This window comes from Choristoneura fumiferana, chromosome 5 (genome assembly GCF_025370935.1).
Source record: "Choristoneura fumiferana chromosome 5, NRCan_CFum_1, whole genome shotgun sequence".
Taxonomy (NCBI): domain Eukaryota; kingdom Metazoa; phylum Arthropoda; class Insecta; order Lepidoptera; family Tortricidae; genus Choristoneura; species Choristoneura fumiferana.
This window is the reverse complement of record NC_133476.1, coordinates 14382821-14409706: the sequence shown is the minus strand read 5'-3', so window position 1 is coordinate 14409706 and position 26886 is coordinate 14382821. Positions and strand designations below refer to the sequence as shown.

At 37.4% G+C, this 26886-nt stretch overlaps 3 protein-coding genes across 10 annotated transcripts in view; 2 read left to right on the top strand and 1 right to left on the bottom strand.

Moving 5' to 3' along the window:
* Iml1 (GATOR complex protein Iml1) overlaps positions 1–16632 on the top strand; it is a 31760-nt gene extending 15128 nt beyond the window's left edge. For 3 of the 6 annotated variants that reach the window (XM_074088106.1, XM_074088108.1, XM_074088107.1), the window contains 11 exons: positions 1512–1589; positions 3158–3240; positions 8504–8575; positions 9220–9418; positions 10152–10257; positions 10852–11076; positions 11474–11634; positions 13091–13259; positions 13695–13926; positions 14754–14853; positions 16365–16632. In XM_074088106.1, coding sequence (XP_073944207.1) covers positions 1512–1589; positions 3158–3240; positions 8504–8575; positions 9220–9418; positions 10152–10257; positions 10852–11076; positions 11474–11634; positions 13091–13259; positions 13695–13926; positions 14754–14853; positions 16365–16580 — 1641 coding nt within the window. In that variant the 3' untranslated portion in view covers positions 16581–16632. Of the gene's footprint in view, positions 1–1511; positions 1590–3157; positions 3241–7997; positions 8042–8503; positions 8576–9219; positions 9419–10151; positions 10258–10851; positions 11077–11473; positions 11635–13090; positions 13260–13694; positions 13927–14753; positions 14854–16364 lie in introns of all 6 variants that reach the window. The other 3 variants (XM_074088109.1, XM_074088111.1, XM_074088110.1) reach the window with 3 other exon arrangements.
* Positions 16633–17546: 914 nt separating this feature from the next.
* On the bottom strand, positions 17547–21281 carry LOC141428238 (caspase-1-like). Its single transcript, XM_074088099.1, has one exon. The coding sequence runs from the start codon at positions 21081–21083 to the stop codon at positions 20193–20195; it is 891 nt and encodes a 296-aa protein (XP_073944200.1). The 5' UTR covers positions 21084–21281; the 3' UTR covers positions 17547–20192.
* Positions 21282–21549: 268 nt separating this feature from the next.
* BBS9 (Bardet-Biedl syndrome 9) lies at positions 21550–26861 on the top strand. Of its 3 annotated transcripts, none has more exons than XM_074088101.1 (12): positions 21550–21623; positions 22106–22246; positions 22394–22482; positions 23258–23519; positions 23601–23712; positions 23784–23925; positions 24004–24321; positions 24396–24878; positions 24960–25276; positions 25434–25609; positions 26219–26348; positions 26417–26861. In XM_074088101.1, exons 1-12 carry the CDS (start codon positions 21571–21573, stop codon positions 26669–26671), a joined length of 2478 nt encoding a protein of 825 aa, XP_073944202.1. In that variant the 5' UTR covers positions 21550–21570; the 3' UTR covers positions 26672–26861. The 3 variants fall into 3 exon arrangements, with proteins under 3 accessions (XP_073944202.1, XP_073944203.1, XP_073944201.1); XM_074088102.1 differs by lacking the exon at positions 21550–21623 and adding an exon at positions 21646–21835; XM_074088100.1 differs by lacking the exon at positions 21550–21623 and having other exon boundaries at positions 21910–22246.
* Positions 26862–26886: the final 25 nt, after the last annotated feature.

Sequence of the window (26886 nt, the reverse complement as noted above, 5' to 3'; positions counted from 1 at the left end):
TTGCGGGTGCGCAATGAATAGAGAATTCAATCATCGCGCCGCCGGTCACATATTTCACGGCCAGATCGTTAGGTACTTAGATATAATCTTGCAGATTGTAGACTATAGTTTCCCTCGTACTTGTGTCGAATACAGGCCCATGATAATTAGTGCTTATTAAGAACCAAATTGTACTATCAGTCGTTCGTTCAAACGACAAGTCACTCAACGCCACAAGTATGCAAGACAAATTTGAGGTTGACTGTTTTCCATTAATATAATAATGATAATTTTTGCCCCCTAGTAATCTACGTCCTTGCGAATCAGAACGGAGGTAAAACCAATAGACGTCCGTCCTCAGAAGGTTCTTAGGTCCAAACCTTATACCACCAATGCAAGGATGGACTTGAGTGCCATTGGTCGCATATTCGTAGTAATTCGGCCGAACATTGGCGAAACTAATTATTTAAATCTGAATATCTACCTACTTACTCGTAATTTGTCTTGCCTACTTGTCGCATTGCTGCCGTATTGTATGAACTAAAGACAAGAATGATTGGATTCAATGTTTTAGTTTGAAATTTATCATAATATGTATATACTTTTTGTTTCTACTCAGATACCATACAGGATAATATATTGATGTATTATTTGTATATAATTACAAATAGTTTGTGTACAATTTTGTTGTAAAAATGTACATACATTGTTGTTTTAGCATGACTATTTTATTCGCACTTGGTTTGGAGAGTTGTAAATATTAGCACTGCATGGATTTATCGAAATGCACTCAATTGTTATATATAATATCTTGTTCTTTAACAACTTTGCCCGAGTAGCTAGATACATTTGTTCTTCGAAATTAATGACATGACCTTTACTATTGAAGTACTAAACAAAACTCAAACATGAAATTGGAAATTGTATGTTAAAAGAATGTGCTGTGGTTGGCTGCACGCTGGTACCAAATTATTATAGATACTGTTTCATGATTCCCTTAGGGGCTGTTTCACCATCCATTGATTAGCGTTAACCGACGGTTAAATGTGATGCCGTCTCCGTCTATTCGAAGTAAACAAATAGAGACGGCATCACACCTAACCGCCAGTTAACTCTAATCAATGTATGGCGAAACAGCCCCTTATTGTTGTTAAACTCCCAAGTGCATACTCGCGTACACTGGGTTAGTAGAATGAACCTTGATGTTATGTCGGTCTCGTGTGGATGTTATTTTTCCTTTCAAAGTTTCTTTAATTTGCACGCCATTAATTTCCTGTTTGGGTCTGATCGCATGAGATTAACTCGAAACCTAACTATACAAACCTACTTGATCGGAGTTAGCTGGTGGAGGATCGATAGAGCTAGAAAAAATCCTGATTTAATAAGAAAATGCCTCGCGGTCGCGGCGCTCAATGCTATATTGAAGGGTCGTTGGCGATAGAGGCGACAGTTGTGGGTTTTTTGAAGTCGGATAAGCCGCCAGTGGGTGGCTCGGGAAGTTAGAGTAGCGGAGTGATATATGGTGGCTTCAGATGGCGGGCGGCGCGGGCGCAGACGACGCGCTGACACGGCGGCGTCACTCCACCTCCATCCTCAATCGGAGTGCCCAGGTACTGGCCCGGCGCAACCCCGAACTAGCGGCTAACGAGCGAATGCCATCTATTACACCCCCTAGGCCATTTTGGCTTTTTTGTATCATGTTCACTCAAAAATATGGTTTTTTACTTGATGGAAGTTAAGGGGAAAAGTGTGACCTGACATGTTTTCTTTTTAGGTCTTCGCTACCACTGTATTTAAGTAGGTACGATGAGTTTTCTATTACCTACTTGACCACTTCTACGATAACTTGTTACCCAATTAATTAAGTATACCATCTGTAAATAATACTCAAGTTGTTCTCAAAATTAGCCGTAAATATGTCTTTTTAAATCCATTCCGCTCGTTAGTTCGCCTAAGACACATTTTTTTCTCTAGGATTGTCCGAATACTGCATTTTAAATTTATTTTAAAGCATATTCCGCGCACAGGTTTTGTTATTGGCTCAACGAACTAAAGGTTACGTAAATCAATTAAATTAATACCTTATAAATGGTGTGGAGATTGGCATTTTAATATTTCTTGCACATTATCATTTTAACCCTCAACACTAATTGTAACAACTTAAAATTTCGACATTGACAGTCACAATACTAAATCCTATCTGATTTAATTTGTATTTAGTGGAACCCGGGTTCACAGCTGTATTTTCCGACTTGCTGCGTACGAGTATTTTTCTTGCTACTTTGAGACTGCACCGCCATTCAAGACTACGGTGTATCGAGCCCTCACCCTCCAAATTTGGAGTGGACCGGACCGAGTTGTAAATGAGAATTGCGTATATTGCACTGCTTATTATAAAATTATGCAATTATAATGCACGGACTGCACTTTAAATACTGTGATATTGTTTGCTGGCTTATTTTTAATTATTTTTTCGTTATTATTAGATGTTACAGCCGCTATTATTTATCGACGACGAACGAACACAAAAAAGGTATTCGCGTTTTTGAAATATGTATTTCAAGGGAATAAAATCGTCATTTAACTACCGGAACAAACACGCATAACAAAAGAGTTTCTTCAAGTCTAGAACATCAGTCGTGATCGCTTTCCCATATAGAATGTAACTTGGATATTACTCAAAAACTTTGTACATTGAGGGCATCAAAGCACAGTTTCTAAGCAATATACATAATATTACGTTACGGTTGTATGTGAAAACGACCCGTTGAATGGACACTCAGCTCAATAAAGCTTTAAATTACTAAATTTCTGTTAAATTATATCAAAATTTGAGCATAATGCCACCAGGGCTTAGCACTAATTATCGCGGACATAAAGCGTTCATCCATTTCGCACATCCACTGAGACCATAATGTCTAACGCGCTCGGAATCATAATGCCTTCACCACTTCGTGCCGTCAAACGGTGTAGGAGGAGGGTAGAAAGATATGGTGAATGCCATCGCGAGCCCCGCGCTTTAGACAATAATAGCCTCAGGCTGGTCAGAATGCGATACAGGGTACCTAGTAAGTACCCTAAGCCTCCTTTAGATTTACCGCAACTACCTTGTCTGTTGGTTCGTTGGTCGTCGCGCGGCGTATATATACGTGATGTTAACGTGTGCGTGTGGTGTCAGGGTGGAGTATCGAGCTCCCCGTTCCGGGAGCGCGTCGGCAGCACCCGGCTACCGGACCGGCCGCGGCTGCGGATCGAAGCTATGTCAGTACTCACAGAACCGACGGGCCGACGTGGCTCTTAACATTTAGGACGGCCACATCACCACGGCACGGCGTCGTGACGTGAAACGGCGCAGCGCCGGAATGCTACACGTTGCCGATGCCGCGTCTAGCAGATATACGGGTGTGGCCTGTAATACGAGCAATTAATTAAAACATAGATCGTACTCGTCAAACTGAACAACATTAGTTCAGCGACTTTTAAAAATAATTAGTTTTTTATTTTTATTACACTTTAAAGTTTATTCGGAGAAGCAATGTAAAGCAAAATGCTTGATGTTTGTACCGTGACAGGCGACGTCAGTTGGGTTCTAGAATGGCGTACATTGATAACAGTATTTAATTTGTAGGAAAAAGGGAAAATCTAAAGACTCCATTATTTTAAAAGTCGCTGAACGAATGTTGTTCAGTTTTACGAGTACGACCTATGTTTTAATTATTTGCTCGTATTACGAGTACAGGCCACACCTGGTATGGTGTCGACCACTTGGCACACCCTATTCTGCATCTTGTAGCGCATCGTAACGCAGGCAACGTGCTGCACTGCGGCGCCGCGTCGTTTCATGATACGACGCTGCGCCGTGGTGATGTAGCAAGGCTCTTAAAAGTCCAGTTTAAACCTGCAAGGAAAATCGTACAAGTTGCATTACATTGCGAGACCGCAAGCTGCGAGTTTCAAGTTTTCAAGTGATCAAGCGGTGCAATGTAAATTTTCACGATTTTTCTTGCAATGGCTTATCCTAATAAATGGTTATTAAAAAGAGTATATTCTTGAAGAATATTTAATTTGTAATCGATATGATTTCCATTGGGTTGGGTTAATTTAATCATTTAACGTAATCGCTTAAGTGCTATAGCAGGATTAACGAGTATGATAATAATGAGATTAATATGGTTAGAAATATCTTAGGGCCACTTGCTCGGTCCTGAGTAAAAAAATATTAAACCTGGGTTAGGGTTGACATTCCATACATTTTGATAATACTGAACCGTGGATTAGCGGTTAACTTGGAGTTAACTTTGGTCCGCACAAGCCTGCCTTAAGATTTGCATGTCTAAGCTTGCGATGAACAATGTGGAGCGGTCCCAATGATCAATCTATGGATAGTTTTCCTTACATAGCTATAGGCACGTTTTGACGCATTTTTTAGGGGTAATCTGTCATAAATTCATCGATGGTAAATATAGCGATGCGAAATCAATTTGAACACGGACCGATGTTAATAATTTTACGAAAAACATGTCATCACGAGGCAAAACATTTAATTTTGACTATTTGAGCCACGTCGACCCGTTACTACATGTTTTATGTTTTCCTACATGATATCTGCTTATAGTGGTACAGATTTTATTCACTCGTCGCGTTCATTGCCTGTTTAAATGTTAACTGTAAGAAAAACAGTAATCCGTGTTTTTATACTTATTATATTACATTATTATATTATATTACAGTAGCCCGCGACTTCGTCTACATAGAAATGAAAATTGCGAAACTAAACATGTTGTAAAGTTTACTAAATATGCGTACTTACTAATTTGGCTGTTCGGTTTTGTATAGTCAACGTCATAGATAAGTGATCACTTTTGTACCATGTCCCTTTCAGTCGGTGCACAATTTCGTATGGCTTTTCGAACATGACGTTAAAATGACAAGGCACAAAAGTGATCACTTATTTATGACGTTGACTGTACGTGTATTAGTATACATACCTATGGTTTATGTCAATCCAATTTATAGAAAGTGTAAACAAACCGATTTTATCAAAATTATTGTATAAACACCCAGTGGATCGCATCAATAACACATTCATCTGTAATTCGTGTCTTTTAACTAGACGTATTTTATAATCACTTTTTTCACCAAAACTCACTTGATTTCAATATATAATTTTCATTTGAAAAATCTTCGTCAAAATTTGAAATTATTTCTTGAATGAAACATGGGTTTGGGTATAATCCTGTAGTAGCATAGACTAGCGTAGAGATGGTGGAAAATTTTACATTTTAAAAATCGATTAATGCTCGATTTAATAAGTTACTGCTTTTATAATTTAATAAACAGTCTTTGGAATTAAATCAAGTATTGTAAATAATATAAAGAAAATGTTTAACAAAAAAGTAAAACCGACTCCAAAAAAATAACAAAAATAACAAAAAAAGGAACCGACTACAAAACCCTTGCAAATATTTTTCTAGGTACGTACTAGCTCGAAGTCGGTGCCTCAGCACGAGCCCGCAGGAGTGGAACAATAGTCGTCTACCTCACCAACATACTATGGGTTTCAATCCCTCTTTCTGGGTTATGCTGAGTCACCGACTTCGAGCTAGTACGTACCTAGAAAAATATTTTCAAGGATTTTGTAGTCGGTTTATTTTTTTGGTGTCGGTTTTACTTTTTTGTTAAAAATTTTCTTCATTTCCCACTTTTTAGTGATTCGTAGCCAAAGTACATCTTACAACGATTCCATTAAGCCCAAACATGACTTAGTTACGTTGTTTTATAACAGAGTTCCGTTGCCTACCTTCTGGCTGGCTTCAGCATCAGATCAGTTCGAAAGAATCATTAACTTAAAGCTTCTTTTTAGTCGCTTATCTAAATTCAAAATTCAAAATTCAAATGATTTATTCAGTAAATAGGCCGCAATGGGCACTTTTACACGTCATTTTTTAAACTACCAGCGCTTTCGGAAAGACCATCATTGCCAAGAAGAATGCGCCGCAAGAAACTTGGCAGAAAGTCATTTTTTCATCAAAATATAATTACAAATAAAATACTTAAAAACTATATTATACAATTAAAGAAAAAAAATACAAAAAATAATAATACAGGAAATACAGGGATGTATGGGGTCCCTTAGTTACAATACTAAACACTAACTATATCTAAACTATATCTACGTTCAAAGTGTAATGCTCATCTTAATGTTAAAATCTAGGTATATTAATCATGATCATAGGTGAGCCATTACTTAGCTTTGAAACATTCTATGATCAGGTTTGCCCTCGATTTCCCTTAATGTTATCCCATCGCCAGATCTTGATTTGGTGACACGATCCCATCCAGATCCTCAGAAGAATACTCTTTCGAATAAAAAAAGAATTTTGAAAATCGGTCCACAATTGACCGAGTAATCGGTGAACATACATAAAAAAACAAACATTCGAACATAGAACCTCCTATCGAAAATACAAACTGAGACATGGATGCACAGAAAAACCAGAAAAAGAGACCAGCGCTGGGAATCAAACCCAGGTCCTCAGCAATCCATGTCTCAGTTTGTATTTTCGATATGGTTTCACGGGATACCCGTAAAAGTAACAAATTTGGAGTTGAAATAAAAAATACCAAAAGACTCCAAAAAACCAATCTTAATAGAACCTCCTCCTTTTTTGAAGTCGGTTTAAAATAGACAATAATACTTTGATCTATTCAATTAATAAATTAATCGATTTATTGAACAGATTAATGATTCTGCACTAGGTTCTAGGTTTCACATCACTAAATGTCTATGGTCGGGTAAATGGCGTCTTTGTTTACACTTTTCATAAATTGGATTGACATAAACCATACATACTTACTGATAAATACACAGTAGATACTAAGTTGCTTTTGCGGGCATGGTTTGCAGTTCTTAGGCTTATAGATTTTGGTAGGTACCTACATAGCATCACTCATCCTCATCATTTACCTAAGCTTTTTATGTATTAATTATAATATATATCGTATCGTCCCTTTTTATGTTTAATCAGTATTAGGTATATGCAGTACTTTATTCTATCATATATTTGTAAATTTATATTATTATTTCTTACTAAGTGCTATTTACACGCTATGTGTGTATTGTTTTTGCACCACTGGCAGGTTTTTAAAAACTACAATTTCACAACTGATTTTCCAATCTAATTTGATTAACTAATGGCACAATTACATTGGTCCAGTCAGCCGCCTCGCCGGCGTGCGCATCAGTCATCAGCACCGGATTCGATGTAATAACCCTGCCATAACGCTATTACGGCCCACTAACTGCGGTCTTATATTTTTTTTTGATAGGATTACCTCAATACTTTTTTCCACCCATAAAAACACTCTATGGAATAACTGATTAGTTTGAACTTGTTGACTTCGGTTACTTACACGTTTATTCTGGCGACAGTTCAGTTCATTTAATTTTCATCAGTTTGGGACATCAGTCCATCAATCTGAGAGGCTTACACATCGTCGTCATTCTAACCAGAATAACGGACTGAACTGATAACAGAAAAAACGTGTAATCGATGTCGTTTGATTGGCGGGCGAGAGCTTCCAATCCGTGAGCAGGTAAAGAGATGGCTCCTCTCGTTATGGCTGCAGCATAGGTAAGCCAATGTTCCCACCTTGCCCTAAGTCACTTCATTGTATCCGGTAGACTAAGACCTTTTTATATGTTCACCGTGATCATACGATTACTGAGCGACTGGACCAGTGTAAAGCGTAAACCACACATACGACGGCAGCGGGTCGGGTCGGGAGTGCGCCGGGCCTATTTACGTGACTGTATATGAACCCCGACCCGCTGCCGTCCTATGTATGGTTTACGCTTTATTGCCGCACAAAGCTGTTTTCTTTTTACAGATTTCGTCTCCATTCTATTAACGATTACTTTTCTTTATTTCTATTGTATGCTATCATTGAGTGGAACGCTTGTATAAGCCTCTCCCTTGGTTGCTTGTTATATATCCTTACCGAATGTTTAATTGCAGCAAGTTTCACCTACTAAGTCACTAAATACTAGTCAGACCAACAAGTAAGTAATGCAAACGCTTCAATCATTCATTACTCTATATCATTTCTATTTGAATGGCTCTTTAGTATGAATATTTCGAGTTTATTCATTTCAAAATTTGCCTATCCAGAAATATGTGAGGACTAATCAAAATAAATTCTTCAGACATGGGTAAGTGACATACATATCGTCTCGCTCACTTCTTTAACAGGCGTGCGGGAAAACACGCTTTCCGATTCATTTTCTCGACGACATGTAATAATGTTGTACTAAGCGATGCTCGTATATTTCTGGTAGGCTTGGCACTTGCAATTTTGTTCAATCTCTTTAAATATAAAACCTGTTATAAGTAAGTAGTTACTATTTTTCTCGTGTCCGCTTAATGCTTCTGCTGAAACTAGCTTGCGAATTGATACGCTTTGAATGTATATAACTGTGTAAATAAGTTTGTTATTTGTGTCCAATACTTATATAAAATTTCAGGACAGCTGCAAAAACCGTTTTAGAGAGGACACATTCACAAACAGGCGAATGTGACGACACGTATGATGACAGGTAATAATATTCTTCTTTCTTGCCACCCAATGCGAATGTAGGCTTCCAGCAGTGCACGCCATATTCGGTCTTGTTTCTTCCTCGTCCACTCCTTTCCGGCAATTTTGACCAAATAATTGTGAGTGGTTTACCGGTTTTACCGATACTTTATGTTCTGTTCTGCGTCTGCATTCAAGCACTAATTTTCCCTGTCTCTGGCACGGCATATGTGGCTTGCCCATCGCCATTTCCTTTCGGTTACTATTCCAGCTGTGACCGTAAATCTTCTTCATTATGTTATTATTAAGTTCATTTCTTACTTATATTATTGTCTTCCCTAACGTTATGGTAAAATAAATTAAACATACCTAATTGGCCTACCACAAAAACTTAACCACCTCTTAGCCTAAAATGTCAGTTTTCTAATAATAATATGTTTAAGGGATGTCTTAATTTGTGGTAACACGTACTTGTTAGAGCTACAATAAAGTATTTTTTTTAATCTTGGAATTATTAATTAGCCTTTTGAACGCCACAGTCGGCTACACACGACAAAGAAACGAAGACGAAGCGCCACGAAATGCGCGGTGCCTATGCCACGATTTCCGGTTGTCGTGTTTTGCCGACTGTGGCGTTCAAAAGGTTAACTAGTCTACTGATTGCAGCATACTAGAACCAAAACTGAAAGCAACTGCGACCCTTCAAGAGATCGTGGAGCGTATGCGGCACCCACAGCTGGGCGTGGGCTTCCTCCAACAGACTGTCAGTCTACCATCACACGCCTTCGTGTCCATATACGCTATACATTGGCTCCAAGCCAATGTGGAGGGCGTCAGTTACGAAAAGGCCACTAACATTATGGAGGTAATATTTGATGTATTGAAATATACACCGTGTTTTCTTGATTTCCAATAACTTTAACATACGGCTCAGTTCATCCATACACGAAAATATATGTAATACATTTTTCGTCACTTTTGAGTTTTAAAATTCACAAACTTGATTTTTTTTGTACTGATTTGTGGTGTGAATAAAAAATATTTGTATTTGACGAGTGACATTGACGTGACACATAATTTTTGCTAAATATGTGTGAATAGGGAATATTACTGAAATTTTCTCCCGTCAGATTGCAGCACTAGCACAAAACCGTAAACAGTTTTTTGAGTATCTTAAATGTCATAATATCGTATTATTTCAATTATTTTTTTTGAAATATAGCTCTATCGTTACTATCGATGTTTAATATCATGTTATTTTGTTACTAATAAATATATCATGGTTTCTTTAGGTACTAATTACTTTTGGTCATGATCTGTCATGGCGACAAAATATAAAGAGAACTGACGTTGCCATGGAGGTTTGCGCTAGTGTCGCCCCCTGCGCAGAGCTTTGCCTAATATGCCCTATTAAAAATAATTTAGTGATATAATGGACTTTAAAAAAATATCATAAATGAAGGACCTTTAGATTAAGGTCACTGTGCATGCGCATCTTATAAGTATATAACTTCATTTGCCGCAAATTCTCATTTTTAGTTCTTTTTGCCGCCCAATCAGAAGCAATCCTTGAATATTTTTTAATGTTTATTTTACAGAAAATGTTGCTGGAGAAATACATATGTCACGCGTCGGGTAACACCACGAAGCGCTTTGTCGTTGGATACTACATGTACCATATCCTACCACAAAAGAAGGACAAGGGTAGGTGCCTAGTAGCCTCGTACCTACGAGGTCGAATATATTGATTAGCCAGGTTAATTGGTGATAGAGCCTTTACAAAGCGCGTTTTTAACCGACGAAAATAGAGCAGCCATACAACTCGCGAGCGTAACGTGTTTGTATCGACACAATGTCCCATAGACACATTTGTTTAATATCATAATTACATTGTAGCTAACGAAGAAGACAGAAGTACAATTTTAGTAATAAGTGTAAAATAAGAAAATCAATTCGATGACGGCTATATAGTCTTAAAACCTAAGTATTTCGCCTCTCTGCCTTTCTCTTTCTTTTATTGAATATTCAGAGAATTTTGGTATTTTTTCATAATTCCAATAAATTTCAACATGCTTCGAAGTTTAATCTTAAAAGATTAAAATTTGTCATCAAAGTACAAAAAGAAAAAAGAAAAAAATTAAATTTATAGCATGAAATGACTGCGGCGTCTGAGGCCTCCAATTTTAATTTTGTCTATGGTTGTTTTTTGTATTGCTGATTATATGGTGTGTTATAAAGAGTACCTAATAATTACTATTGTTGGTATATTGTATGTAATATTGTTGATATAATCTCCAGACCCAGCGGACTACGTGCGGCCCCTCGGCGACCTCCAAAGTTTCGAGAACGAATGGATGGAAGTGGAAGTTCTGGGACCCCGCTCCCCGCTCATCCCCCTCGAATCTAGCACTGGAGCCATGGACATATCCGGGTGCAGCCCCCAAACAGACTTGACGGGTGTTCCGGCCTTCCTCTGTGATAATATTGATCCTAATTATATGCAAAATGACAGTGATAATGACAGTGAGTTAATCAATATTTATCTGTCTTTGTTTGTTTTTGACCGGGTGTTAGGCCGTTTTGTTTATTAATGCAGTGAATGTGTGTTCATGCGGCTCCTCCACCTCCACACTGTAAGAACATACATTAATCCACACTACGCTAACGCGTTTCGAACTCAGCCAAAGTTCATCTTCAGAGTAACACAGCCGTTCACCATGCTACCATTGCATGGCATTGGCTAAGCAAATATGATACCGTACTCTTTAGTCTACTCGTGACCACAGTAATGTGGTCGAAACGTCGAGGTAATTATTACTCGTTCCTAGCGCGATAAGTCTCAATTGTGGTAGTAGTAAAAACACATCAAAATAAATCACTAATACCATTAACAGATTTCATAGTAATGTGTAATTTTCAGTGCCCCTATACAAGAACACTCACCTGGATATCGACGTGAACAACAAGAGCGACCGCATAGAATGGGGCCACGCCCGGTACCAGGCGACATTCCGCCCAGACCAGGCCTACGAGATGTGTATACAGTGGGCCGTCGCTAGCGGGAACATTGTCGCTGAACTGGTGAGTAAAGGTCTCTACTCATTACACCGTATCATACCGTGGCCGTAATAGCAACGTGCCAGGCAAAAATATATTCTTTTCACGACACTGCTCGAAAATGTGGCCATAGATAACCTAAATCCAGTATCCAAAACTGCCTATATACATATTTACAATTTAACAGCTGACTCACTTATGGCTCGCAAAACACGACAACAATGTAACACATTACGAAAACAGGTCGTATCAATATATGTATTTCATAATACCATACGACTTTTTTTAATATAATTTCTGAATTCCATTCCCGGCGTATTGAAACGACAATTGGACCAATCAACAGTAATCGTCTGCTGCGTGTGAAATTAAATTGACCAATGAGAATGCGTCATTCATGACTTTTGTGAGGTGTTTTTTTTTCTTAAACGCATATTATCCATAAAATGCTTTAATTTTTTAAGTATGAAATCACGGCACAGCATCGCAGCAGGTCTGACATGACGAAGATGACGTTTTGATTTTTTAAATATGTGGTTGCGTACTGGCCAAGAGCGTAGTCAGTGGTATCGGCAATTTTTGAAAATATATTAGTTTTTCTTTTACAAATATGCAATTTTACTCGCAAATGTGATGAAAAACATTATATTTCGCACGGGCGGTACTAGAATTACGAACATCGACTCATTAAAGCCCTCACTCAGTCTTAGACTCTCGTTCGTAATTCCTTATTTACCGCCCTTAAGACACAATGTACTATTATTTCCTCGCAGTGATCGTGAAAAGCACAATGTCTAATCTCGGCCAAAAGTGCAATAGATGAACTCGTATTATCGAAGGCCTCCCGTTCGGGTCGGCCTGCAAACTAACTCGTTGTTTTATTGCTTACTTTCGAACCTCTACAACAATGTACTATTGTATTGAAAAGTATGAGACTATGCCCGTTTCCTAACCAAACGTCGCCGTCATGTATGCGCTATTGACATTTCGTTCCTGACACGTTCCTATTACGTTCATGCCATGATCCGGTGTAGTGGCTAGAGACCTTTAAGTACATGCGGACGCAGCACTAGGTACACATAATGAAGAACTTGATTTGAGAAAGAGAGAGAGATACTTTTACACATATTCGATACACAAGGTAAAATATATTGAGAAGAAAAACATTTTGAAAGAACATCGAATAGTAGGTATAAATTGGGCCCCACTTAGCATAGTGTCGCGGCAAGCATCAACGCTGGTTTTAAGTGGGACCCTGTGGGATTTGCTTGATATCTTCGCTGTTATTTGCTGGAGCGTGAAATTACAGGGATGCGTCATCTTCAGGCAAAGGAATACGTTAGTCATTTGAGTTAAAGAAGAAATTAAGAGCTGCAGTACCTCAAAGTACCGAATTCAGTCCCCGATCGGGGCAGATATTTGTATAAAAATTACGAATGCTTGTGCCGTGATATTTATTTTTATTTCATTTGCTTCGCAGATTTTCGGCTGGGCACGTAAAGCACAGAACTGTCGGCTGCAGATGGTGCCCATTCCCGCCGACCCCTTGGCTTTGCCTTTTACTCCCAAATCAGACCCTTTAAGAGGCCCGATTTATGTGCCTTTGAATGAGGAACCCCTGCTTAGAAATAAAGCTGCTCTATTTGAAGGTAAGCCTACGACTATGCAATTAGTTTTTGCTAAAACATCCATTTTTAGTTTTCTTTCAGGTTCTAGTTTGTTTTATTATTATTAACAGAAAATAAACTGTAACTATGTTGGCTTTTTCACATGTTTCGCTAACCATATTTTAGCTCTTTCGAACCACTGATGGTTCACGAACTAACTGGTTGGGAACCACTAAGATGTGGGTCAGACAAGGTACTTATAAGGCAAGCTAGTGCCATAAAAAAGAGATGAAAGAGTGGAAATTTACACTTTTATGGCTCTGTAGCAACATAAGCAGATTATTGCTTACCTGTTTATTTCTAATCCAATCAAGCGGTACTCAATAAAAAATCTTAGTTTTGTATTATATCGTTACTGTGAGATTAATTCCTTGAAATAGATTTAAGCTTCCACATAATCAAAACGATTTCCCACAGGCTTTCCAGAAGAAACTTGGCTGGAGCGTCTTTTCCTTTTCCAAGAGGCTATCGTGGGAAGATTCGGTTTCATCAAATGTACTGTCGAGAGCACGTCGCACGCGGCCGGAGTGGGGGATCACCTTTATGTCCACGTCACTGGCAACATGTTCATACTGATCATCACCACGGTGAAAAGCGAACAGAAAGCGCTGAGAAACCGGCCGGCTAATAAACCACTTAATGCCAGCAGGTGAGGCTTGCGGATAAACTCATTCAGCTTGATATATATTGACATGTAGTGAATTGAATTTACTACTAGAGTAAGATCAGCGAATCTTGTGTGAATTTGTTTTCCCATCTGTTTGGACAGCAGACAATAAGTCTTATCACGGTGGCGATTTGCGGACGAGTTGAAAGCGAGGCGAGCGCGCAACGAGTTCGTTATTACACGAGAGTGTACAATATAGTGTTCTTGGCGCTATACACAGCTAACTCGGTGTACACTCTCAGCGATATAGTTGGGCAGCGATATTGTTGAGTGTTCGCCTCACTTTCTGCTCGCCCAAAAATCGCCAGTATGACAAGGCTCTTAGGAAAATCATTCCTGTACTTTGCAGTACGGATAACTAGGAACATATACCCCTACTACTCATCCTCCTACTACTTAACATTATAAAAGCGAAAGTTTGTGTGTGTGTACTCGTATGTGTGTGTTTGTTACTCCTTCACGCTGGTTCGGCTATAAGGATTTGGATGAAATTTGTTACGTGGATAGATGGAGCCTTAGAATAACAAATAGGCTACTTTTTAACCATAGATTCTCACAGGATCGGGATATCTCGAAATCTCAACCGCTAGGTTCAGAGTCATGAAATTATGCACAGTTGTTTTAAATGCAACGTTAATGAAATCCACGATGTCATTTTTGGGGATTCCCATGGGAATTTACTTAGTAAAATCCCGGAATTTTAATTCAACTGCCAGATTTAATAGTTAAGGCGTGCGAAGCCGCGGGCAAAGTCTAGCTAGTTGCTTAATAACTTCAACCTTCTTTTAACTTATTCCTTTCTTTATCAGGTATCCAGTTCATTTAGAAGCCGCCCCCAGTCCGCACGAGGCTTATATAACGCGGCACGTCAGCGGCAAGAACAAAGACGACTATGATAACAGTCGACGGGTATGTTTACGATATGAACCCCGGTTTAAACGGAAAAATCGTGCAAGTTGCATTACATCGCGAGGCCGTAAAGCCAGCGAGTATATAGTGATCAATCGAGCGCCGCAATGTAATACAAAAGAGCTTTACATTTGTGCTCAGCTTTGCATTTGTGGAAAACAGCGGTACAGTCGAGGTCCAAGGTATCTCTACACTTTGCTACCTTGTCGCTATCACTTCATGTTTGAACTCTTACATAAAATTGACAGATGGCATTCAGTGACAACGAACTAAAGTGTAAAGATATCATTGACCTCGGCTGTACACACGGCGGCCCACAAGTCAAATCTCGCTCTACACTGTCTGTACCCACATAATCAAAGTCATTGGCCGATCACTTACACCAGCGGTCGGCAACCTTTTAGCAGGCAAGGGTCACATAGTGGCAAATTGAAATAAAGGCGGGCCGCACTTGTTCATAGTGTTGATAATAGGTATTTGTGACATTAGAAATTTGTAGACATTTATTTTTTTATTTTTATTAAAAGTTTAAACGAGAACTTCAGAATAGAAACTATACTTGAATGAAACGTTTAGGTAATTAACTAAATGTAAACAAAACAACGTCAATTGGTGTCTTAAATAATGAAATTCCCCCGTTAAACTGTCCAAACATTGTAATTTTTTTTATTGAAATACACTAGTCTAGTTTGTATTACAATGATAGATGAGTAAAGTGCTTAAAATCCTTGAATGTACCAAATCTGGCAACTGAAGTTTGTTTACATTTAGTTAATGTCCTTTCTTTTACAAAAAATTGTGTGACATGGTAGCTTCCAGGTTATGAAACTTATTATGCACACTTATCTTTTTATATTTCGCGCGGGCTATTATTGATTTATCCAGGTAGGTATATAAAACTGTTATTTACAAAACAGTCACGGGCCGCACGGCGACATAGGGACGCAGACCACGAGTTGCCTACCGCTAACTTACACAAGCGCTCCGCTGTGCTTATGCCTCGCACAATGTATACTTACAAAACTGATATCAACTTGGTTGCAATTATTTACCGTGATCCAAATCGGTCTCTATGTTATTGTGCCCTTATCTTTTTGCCTGTACTCGTACCCATGATAATGATTAATATTGATATTATCCTGCTGTATTGAGTTTGTGATGCCAGCAAGCTTTTAGCAATATCGGCTGTCTTTTTACTAGCTTTCAACTTCACCTCATATGGTTTGTTTGTTTCAAGTTTTGCGAGTTAAGTTTGATCCACTTCCAGTGGTCGGATTGACTTCAAATTTGGTGTACATTATGTAGGCTTTACGACAATGCAAGTATACCTTGGATACTTACCACGGGGGCGCCGCGGCGCACCGTTTGTGAAACCCTAGTGAAGAGCATAATTATCAGATACAATTGTAACGCAACTATACATACAATGTTGGCAACGTAACTATAGTATAGTTTCGTCAAGGCGTTTTAGTAATTAAACATACATCATAAACTTGATCTGATTGTTGCAGATGGGTTTCCTTTGGTCCTGGAACCACATGATATCGAAGAAGTGGAAATGGTCACAGTACCCAGCTACTGGAGACGAAGCTATCCAAACTCGGATGTTACGTGACTTCAAGCATTTCTGTGCCAACCAGGAGCAGCGATTAAGTCAATTCTGGGACCAATGCTGGGAACTACAAGAGAAGGCCCATGGAATTGACATCTTAGATAAATCTTGTTGAATATTAAGCCAAAAATGTTGACTGCAAATATATTTTTTTAAGTCAAAATGTACTTCTTGGTTTATTTTATACATCCTGACTACCATTAGTTTTTTAACAGTAAACTGCCAAACAAGATTGTACAACAAGAGCATAAAACGAGCCATTTTACAAAAAGGGGAAGATTGCGAGGAAATGAAATAGCAACAGTGAAAACAATTGTTCACTTTCTATGTACTTTTTATCTTTTATGCATTAACTAGCTTTTGCCCGCGGCTTCGCTCGCGTTAAATTTGGGGTAACATACATTTATTTTCACTTAGATTGCGAGGAAATGAAATAGCAACAGTGGAAACAATTGTTCACTTTCTATGTACTTTTTATCTTTTATGCATTAACTAGCTTTTGCCCGCGGCTTCGCTCGCGTTAAATTTGGGGTAACATACATTTACTTTCTGCGATCCTTTTTTCGTGTTTTGATTGATTTTTCGGAGGATTACATGGAAATACAAATACATACAGACGTTGTTTTAGGCAGATGGTGCAAATTTTGGAATTCAAAAATCAGCCTATATTACGTAATTAATCATAGTTCGTACCAACTTTGAAACCCTGTTTCGCTGATCCAGGGGTGGAATTTTAGAAAACGTTAAAGTACTACGCGTAGTACTAGGCGCGAGACCAAATGTTTGTTAGATAAATTTTATCCTGAAAAATAATCCTATCGATTAGTATAATAAAATAGCGTGTTTTTTTTTTTTAATTTTAGTTGGGAGTCCCGGGCGAAGCAAGCGAGTTTTAGAAAATCTTTGAATGCAGTTTTGTTTCTTTTTAAAAATAAAGGAATGTCTCCTTTAAATAAAATGAGCCAACTTAAGGAGTTAAGGTAGTTTCCCTTCAGGGCCCGACTTATTTGTCCACACTGTATACATAATACAAATGAAATGACAACCGCACGTGCTCCTTACTATATTGAAACAAATCAAATCTTGAAGAAAACTTTATTGCTTTTTTTACCTTACACAAATACTATAAAAATATTTTTCACTAACAAACTATGCTATTTATGCTCTTGCTAAAATCTCAATGAGGAAATTGTGCGTTTCAAACTGTTTCAATGTATCCAGTACATAAGTAAAGAATTGAGTGTCTTCCAAGGCACATGTTTAAAAATAATTAAAATACGTAATTATTCAAATAATTTTCCTCACAGGATTTTGAATACATATATATCACATCCTAGGCAAAATCAGTCAAATCCATATCACAAACACCAGTCTGACATTGAGCATATCCAAATATTCCAGTGTTATATTATAGCACTAACATACCTACTTACATTTGATCATTTCGTTTCTCAAAATCGTTGGTTTATTGTGTTGATATGAATTTATGGAATAGTTACTACATTACTAAAGATGGCATAAGAATTATTATCCTATTCATCACACCTTAACACTGGTTGCAATGCAAATACCTACACAATAATAAAACTTGACAAGATTGTGTGGACATTAAATAACTATTTTGTTCATAGGCAGATCAAGATCATCAAAATCTAAAGAAATGTTCTGAATTAAGAACTTTAAATCATTCATCTTCAAATTAAGTTAGCAATCATACTTGACTACGAAACCCATAATGGATACAAATCACACAAAATAAACTATTGGCAACAAGTACCAAACACGTAACAAGGGGCAGTTGTTACCATTACCACTAAATAAGGATAAATGCTAGTTCTTGTTTAAGTTGTTTTAAAAAACAAGTATGGCATTACCAAATAAAACCTTAAACATGCCTTAGACGTGCATAAAATGACAGTTTTTTTATGAACTTTGTGTTAAACACATGTTTACCGGCTGTCTAAGTTTAGTGATGATGATGACACAGGTAATGTTATGTTTATCGACTTGGTACTGGTATTATTAAGATTGAACTAAATAATTCACTAGACTAATAATAATAATCAATCAACAAAATATTAATTAAAAGCAACAAAATTATAGCAGGTAGGTTGAATTATGCCTAATAAGATAAAAGCACACTAATGCGCTTCGATTTAGGTTAAAAATGTTAACTTGGTAATACAACAGTTATAAATTACAACTATGTAAGTATGATAAAATCTCATGTTTCATAATGATATTTTGAAATATTTTTGTATGCTAAAAATATTTTTTTTAAACAAAATTTATATCAAGAACATCTATGACAATGACAGTATCCTAGTAATGACATCTGTAGTTTTTTATCATCAAATGCATTAAAAATAAATAAATATGTAATTGAACCGTCAAGCACTTACAGAACCACTATATACCAAAACAATAATTAGTATAGCCACAAATTACTGATAAGTTACAATAACAGCTATCAAACTATACAGAATGAAATTGTGAACTTTTTAAACATACTGCCACATTGAAATTGGCTCATGCATAATCCGAATACTGAAATGAAACAGTTCAGGTGACCACATCAAATAATTGATAATTAATGTATTATAGTAGTATTTATAATGTGTTTATTATTTTCAAGAACCCAAATATAAACAATGATTTGATTAAGCCGAAATAAGTGGCTAATGACGAACAAAAAAAATAATAGAAACAATTTAAAAAAATATTAGTTGAGCAATTTTATCAATTGAGGTTTCATCTCTTGGGTTTCATGGACAGTAGTTTGGAAAAGGCAAAAACTGTTAACAGAAGATAATGTGGTCCAGGGTTGTGCAGTTCGCACTTTGATAATTCTGATTACATTGTTCACAATTTCTTCTCATGTAAATATTAGCAGTCTTTTGCCATGATTGGTATGTGTAGATAACAAAATTAAAATCATTTTGTTGGGGATAGTGCACATCCGCTTATCTACCATATATGTAAATACTGTCACAGGGGATAGTTTTAAATTCATTATGTATGTTTATTAACAAAAACAAGTAGAAATTGGCAAAATTTGTCAGATTTGTGAAATTATTAAATCCTAAGGTATGCAGATTTGAGCTAACCCCAATGTAGTGTAACATTTTGGCTAGGACCATTAATACATTTATTATAATTTAAATTATTTTTCCTTATTGAATTATTGGTTAAACATTAATTTGTGCACTCTTTATTTGTGAACTTACAGCCAAAAAGTATGAATTCATTAATCTAGTAAGTACATTAGTACAATATGGCCCAAGCGTTTCAAAATATTTTTTTATATTTTCGGAATGTATTGTTTTACTTTGTAAATTATAATAATTTAAATTCTTTACACTGTAAAAATATGTCATGTGATCGCATCATTTGCATAAAAACATATTAAATGCTTTCTAATCTTTAACCCTTTATAGGGCAAGACTTTTTTTGCACCATTTCTTTTCACAATCTATCCAATAAGTTATTAAAGCTTTGAATAGATTATAACAGTATGTGAACACTATTAATTTTGAGTCTTATGGATTACGGTCATTATTATTATCTATGGACATCTTATGGTCACAAGAGCAACCGTTGCCATTTAAAGGGTTAAAAGGATGCTTAATATTCAGATCATTTTCTTTTATGAATCATTTTAAAAAATACAACAGAACTCTTAAAGAGATAGTAGAGAATCAAAATGAAATTACATATAAAATAATGCTTATTTTTTGTTCCCAAATACAAGAAGACGAGTAAGCATGCTAGTGATGCATGGCACTTGTTTCTGCTGGTGCATAGTTGGCATGTCAGGTGTGTTAGACTCATAGTCCAGAGCCACTTTTTGACACACAAATGTGAGCAGGGTCAGTATATCCCTCTCTGTTCCGGAATAGCGTAGTTCCTCACAAAGCGCTTGCATGAACCAAGATCCTCTAGTAGTATTGCGCCAAGAGAAATAACCAGGCACAGTGGAAAACACAATCAGGAAATCAGCATGAATAGGAATCCTATAAGATGCACTCGATAACCCGTCTGTTTCAGTGCGATTACTCAGTGTAATCCCACCATCAAGTTTGTCACCCTGACAAGCCTGGATAAAGAAAAGCTTTGGTTTACCAGCAAGTGTTGGGCACCTATCAGCAGTAAAATAGTACCAGAGGTTGTCTGGTTTGTAGTGAGTGTCTTTAGCATACAGCATACCCAGCTCACCGTGACTCAGCACGGCAATAAGCAAGCAATCGTTGTCTGAATGGTCCATGGCGGCAAGATCTTGGATGTACTTATTGACGTCTTCGAATTTGAGATTGTGAAGAACTGTAACACGAAATCCGAGGCTTTTAAGAACCTTGCTTAGGCTGTCGCTATCAACATTGGTTCCTGTGCGAGATTTAAGGCTATGCACATCGAAATGCTCGTGGTTGAATATTATGGCAAAGCCCCGATATTTGTGCTTCATGTTGTAAAAAGCCGCATTTCTATCAACAGGCATCCTTCCCACAATCCTAGAGAACGAAGGATCGCTGCTTCCCCACGCATCACCTTCATCTCCGCCGCCGTTTGGCCTTTGTTCTTCTCCCCCACTGCCATTGTTTTCTGGGTTCGCCTCAGACATCGCGATTTTTTATTTAACACAGAAAAGTAAGTATCTCTGTCACTTTTAATATTTTATATAAGTTAATGCAGCACTAGTTTAGCACATACAGAGATCGAATCACAAATTTACCAAGTCAGTTTTTGAATAACAGCACAAAGTCTGACGACACAAACAATAATTGTGACTGACGGTGACGGACGAACGAATGAGGAAAAAAAAAGTTGTTTGGCTTTGGTTTATTTATTTTTAATATTTTTTCGGCGTGGTATCGTGTCTTTCTATCCGGAAATACACAGATAGTGGCAACATTGCGAATATTTTTTTTTCTTATTGCAGTTTGTAATCAAGCACTTCTAGCCGGAAATAAGATCGAACAGTGCTACCATGATTATAAACTATTTCACCGACTAACAAGCTCTATGTAACGAAGTACAAAATTCAAACTTTGTGTCTTGCCGTCCCGCTGATGGTAATAATTATTGATTACGAGAGTGAGTGGGATGGTATGATACGAGATTCGATTTTCGTAGTAGCCCCACTGGAGTCCCATAACAAAAAGTAAGGAACGGATGAACAGCGATGAAGAAAAAAAAATGAATAAATATTTAGTTAGTTCCTATATTTCCATACGAAAATTTATGCCAAAATTAAGTAATTACGTGGCAGTGACGTAGACAGTGGCGCCTGAATTAAATTTCTTACCTTTGTGACACTCTTCACATGATAATCAGGCTTAGGAGATTTTGGCCATCGCTATTCCTGGCGAATAGGTACGCTGTCTGTTAAATAACAAGCTACGACTATTACCTTGACCTATACATATAAAGTATGTTGACGATACATGTTACCCCAGTAACGTGAACATGTGGCAAAGCTACTTACAGTTGACTAGTCACTGTAGTCACCGACTACTCTTGACAAAAAATGTCCATATTTAAAGTCAAACAGTGGTGGTCTAACGACAATTTACAAGGTGCTCACACCGAAGCCGGTGTTCAAAGTAGTGGTTGTCTTAAAGTGGACAAATTTAATTTTCACAGCGACAGCGACTGTATTGTGACCGGTGACGGATCAATACTGAAGCTCTATAAACCAGTTTCTCATCAAGACGTTTCACATACGCTTCTAGAGAGTGACTTGAATTCCTCCATAATTCAAATAGAAACTGGCAAATTTATAGCGTAAGTAACTACATACAGTCTAAGTAAAAATCTACAGCTTTACCTACAGTAGGCTCGAGACACGTAGCATATAATTTACATTCAATGTCCTTAATCAAGACTTTGATATAGGAAGATGTTACTAATAATTTTGAAAAAAAATTTTAGTGGACAGGAGGATCGCCAAATACTTGTATTGCATCCTCAGAGTTATGCGGTTTACAAGTTATACAAGAAAGAGGGACACACTGACGTAGGTAAGACATTGTACTCCAGGCACAGTTGTACAGTCGCCATCATTTAATTTTGACCACCTTGGCCGCTCCGAAATATCTGATGGCAACTGTACCTTACAAGGCACAGTTGTAACTAAAGAAGAAATTAAATACTTTATATTATTCAATGTTTTTTAAACTTTACATTTAATTTACAACGTTCTCGTATATTTGTAAATTTATATACCAAAGTCATGGTTTTAAAATTGGCAAACCATTTTTGACCATTTCTTGATATCCCATGGAGTTGTAATTCGGCATACCCTACGTTAAATCCGATGCCTGTACAATAATCAAAGGCCGTATTGCCTAACGTTTCTGACCTTTTCTGACGCTCGCGATCGCAATCAAATGACAGTTTTTGTATGCCAAATCTGTCATTTGATTGCGATTGCAAGCGTCAGAAACGTTAGGCAATAAGGCCTTAGGATGGTTTCCGCACTTTCCGCAGGACAGAACTCTTTTTTTAACAGTTAATGACATTGACTTTACGGATAAGTAGCTTGGATGATAATAATGAATAATAAGTGTAGTAAATAAAAAGTACAGTCGGCAAATAAAGCTCGTATTAAAATGATTTTGTCATAAATCAATGCGTGATAGTCAGCTTTACTTAAATTTTCACTGGGTAGAATGGAATAGTTTTCAAAAAGTGATAAAGCACATCCTTGACTTAGTATGTTACAGGTATCACCTGGCTGGTTTTTTCGCAAGTTGAAGGATCACTTAAATATCTTACTTTTTAAACACTCCTCAGGTGATCAAAATTCACTTGAGACTGTCGTAAAGCATTCATTCACAAGGCGAGCATGCAGCATAACATGTGGCCCATTCGGGAACAAGTCCAGGGACTGTATCTGCGTCCAATCGCTTGATAGCACTTTGAGCTTCTTTGACCAAGATACATTCCTCTTTATGTGCATTTTCAACGACGTCATTATCCCCGGACCTGTATGCTACATTGCCAGTTGCGATTCTTTCGTTATTTGCAAGTCAACGTGGGTGCTAGAAATATATAGGTTTGTAAAAATCCTTCCTATTACTGATTCCTACACTTAATATAATTTATGTCTAAAAAAATAATTTACTGTAATTTACAGTTATCAGCAATTAAGAGAGCTCAGCGAATTAAATATCAGGCAGAATAAAAAGAGCATACCGCAATGGGTGTACAATACGGGCGAAGAAGTTGCATCGTTACAAGCCATACGGGTTTGTTCTTTATCTGCCACTTCTAGCGCCATCTGTTAACGAGTAGCAGTAATGTATTAACTATTTTGCAGACAAGCAGCAACTTCTCCAGTATTATAGCTTTGGGGGAAAGACATCTCTACTGTTTTCAAGATAATGGTCTAATGAAATACATGATCAAATTTGATTTCGTACCTATTTGTTTTAACGCTTTTCTAATTGGCTGGTACTATGGTAATGATTCCTCAGTATTTTGAATTTCATAATTCTTATAATTTAGGTAGGAAATTATGACAAAACATATTTTTTCAGAACCAGGAGCTCGATTGTTAGTAATGGTCGTTTCAGAAGATTCGAAATTATTCGTATACGAAAACACGTCTTTACTATGGTGTTGCGATTTGCCTCATTTTGCAATATCAGTCTCGCGCTGTTTCCTCAAGTCGTTACCAGGTGGCGTTGTTACACTTTCCAATAATGGCGTTGTCCAAGTTAGTTATCTGGGAACCGAGCCAGATTTGAATGCTAACGCTGGGTCAATGATAAATGATACTACCGACCCCGAAGCAGTACACGCAGAGTTAGCTGAAGTTGAAGAGACGTTGCAGAAAATTCTGGAGAACAAAGAAGGTATTCTTCAAACACTTATTTCTTCAACACTAAATAGCGAACTAATTAATGTCTTAGTTAAACGTGTTTTCCAGAAATAAACGACCAACCAACAATTGAGAAAATAATTAACATCAAAGCTGACGCTGGCAAACCTGTACAGAATCTGTTTCAAGAATTCGCATTTGAGAGTGACGCGGTGTTACACTTACTTATGTGTCCCGTAGTTTTGATACTAACCTGCGAGGACCCTAAGCTGATACAAAGTATACAGATAACATACGTGTGTCCTGCACCTTTTGCGTGCTCAGAACAAGTTATAAGCTTGGACAGTATAAACGGTACTGAAATTGTGGAAACTCAGGTATTTGTGGCCACCAACGCTGATATTTCCAACACATGCGTACAAATTTTATTAACAGTAACGGATTCTACGGGAAAGATAGATGTTTTATCAAAGAAAGTTCTACTACCTGCAAGTTTGTATTGTTCACCTACTGAAATGGTGTCTGACAACAACATTGCTTTGTACCTGGACGGCAACAAGCCTTGTATAAATGTTAATGAGATCTTCACAGGTACGTGTTAGAAATCTATATAACTATTTGGCGATGAAATTTATACAAAATTAAATGTACACTTATATGAGCTATTTTTAGATTTTTCGGAAGAAGAGCTTGCTGAGCATGGAACCTTGTCAGAAGCAGTAACTTTTGCATACAGGAACACCAAAAAAACCGTGACAGTCACAGGATCAGGGCAGCGCTACACACTGGAAGCTAAAGATTTTTCTGATATAATTCCTTTGTTAGACCATCTGATCATAAAGTTAATCGACCACTACACGAGAATGGCTAAAAGTGAATTTCAGTACAAGTATAAATTCGACTCAGAAATAAGCAAGCAAATTATTGTTAAGTTGCTTAAGAGCATCGAAGTTCACGCTAAAGAAAGAATTAAATTAAAGAACTCTGAGGTAAGTCTTGGTAGAGTTGGACCACTAAAACAAATCTTAATAAATAGCAGGAGTAGCCCATATCCAGCAGTGCACCCACGGACACTACCATAAATAGTGTCCCTTGGTATAAAATTAAGTTTACCTGGCAACACAGATAATATTTCTTAAATTGCAGGACGAGCTAAGTGTACTTCAAAGGCAGTTTACGCTGGTGCAGAAAAGGCTTTTAGTGCAATACGGCTCCCTCCCGCCAAGAGACTGTGACATGCTAGAATATCTCATGAAGGATACCCACAGTAGATTGGTCGCTTGCGTTACTGAAATTATACAGGAAAAAGAAGCTGTTTGCAGGTTACTTGTATAATATCACTACTAAGATGATGAAAGTTATGTGCATGGACAATCTTCGACAATGTGCGGCAAGTCAATAGTTCAAGAGCTTTACATATCTCTAGGATGGCTGCATGGCTGGAAATAGGTTGTAGGTACCTACAATAACCAGCCATTCCCTCTATCCGTTAAAAAAATTCAAACAGAAGGTATCCACTGGCGACTTGCGTGTAAATACAATATTGTTACTATAAAAGCCCGGGCCCAATTACACGCGGACGGCGGCGCGGCAAGCATTTGTTTTCTGTTCATTGCGCGGTTGAGATAGTCGCAGCTAAGTGGTTACCTGTTAGTACACATGAACAAAGAAACGCTCGCCGCGCCAGACGCGCGTAGTAGGGGAGGGGCCAGGCCCTATACATCGAACGAAGTACAAAATTCGAACTTCGCATCTTGCCGTCCCGCTGACGCTTATATTATTTAATACGAGAGTGAGAGGGACGGTAGGATACGAACTTCGAATTTCTTAGTAGCCCCCCATGCTGTAGGTACCCAAGTAGTAAAAAAGTAAATACCTACATGAATTATTTATATTTCATGATATTTCTACCATTTTCTCTACTTTTTCAGAGCTGGCAACACTGTAACGGCAGTTGGAAATCTTATTGTGCATATCTTAAAAAATGCAACGCCCGACACTTTGAAGATAAAATTGATAGAAGAGATGCTAGCACTAAATTCCTTGTACGAAGATTATCAAGTAAGTACAAGTTTCCAGAGCTTAAACTATGACCATGTGTAAAATAATCATTTATATTTTTTGTTTAGGAGTTAGAGGAAACTGTTACTCAAGCTATGTCGTACATTGTTAATGAAGTGTTGAAGAAATCGGAAAAAGATAGAGAGAAGTTAGCTCCGGTGACTGAGCAGGGCGTACTATCGCATATAAACCTGAAGAGATTCCTAAAGCAAATTAAAATTACACTCGAACGAATGTTCACTGAAGCGCGGAATGACGACCCAGAGGTTGAAAAGGGAAAAAATAAAGTGTTAAGGATAGAAGAATTCGTCGAAGTGTTATAAAAAGTTTAAATAGGCACGATTCATCACCATGCATCTCTTTTTAACATTTTTAATGTTGTACCTTTATGAACATGTTTTTAATATAAACAAGGTGTCCAAAACCACTTAACTTAGTCTGAAACTGTTTTGAGATAGGAATATGTATAAGTATCTTGTCTATTACTTTACTGTATCAAAATTACTGCAAACTTATAAATAAACTACAAATTACAAAC

Excerpts from the sequence above, each read along its gene's own strand:
- BBS9 (XM_074088100.1), top strand. The coding sequence starts at position 21,990 with ATGTCCATATTTAAAGTCAAACAGTGGTGGTCTAACGACAATTTACAA. Across the intron at positions 23,713-23,783 it reads CATCGTTACAAGCCATACGG|ACAAGCAGCAACTTCTCCAG; the intron begins GTTTGTTCTTTA and ends ACTATTTTGCAG. Across the intron at positions 23,926-24,003 it reads TCTAATTGGCTGGTACTATG|AACCAGGAGCTCGATTGTTA; the intron begins GTAATGATTCCT and ends ATATTTTTTCAG.
- LOC141428238 (XM_074088099.1), bottom strand. The coding sequence starts at position 21,083 with ATGTCTGAGGCGAACCCAGAAAACAATGGCAGTGGGGGAGAAGAACAA.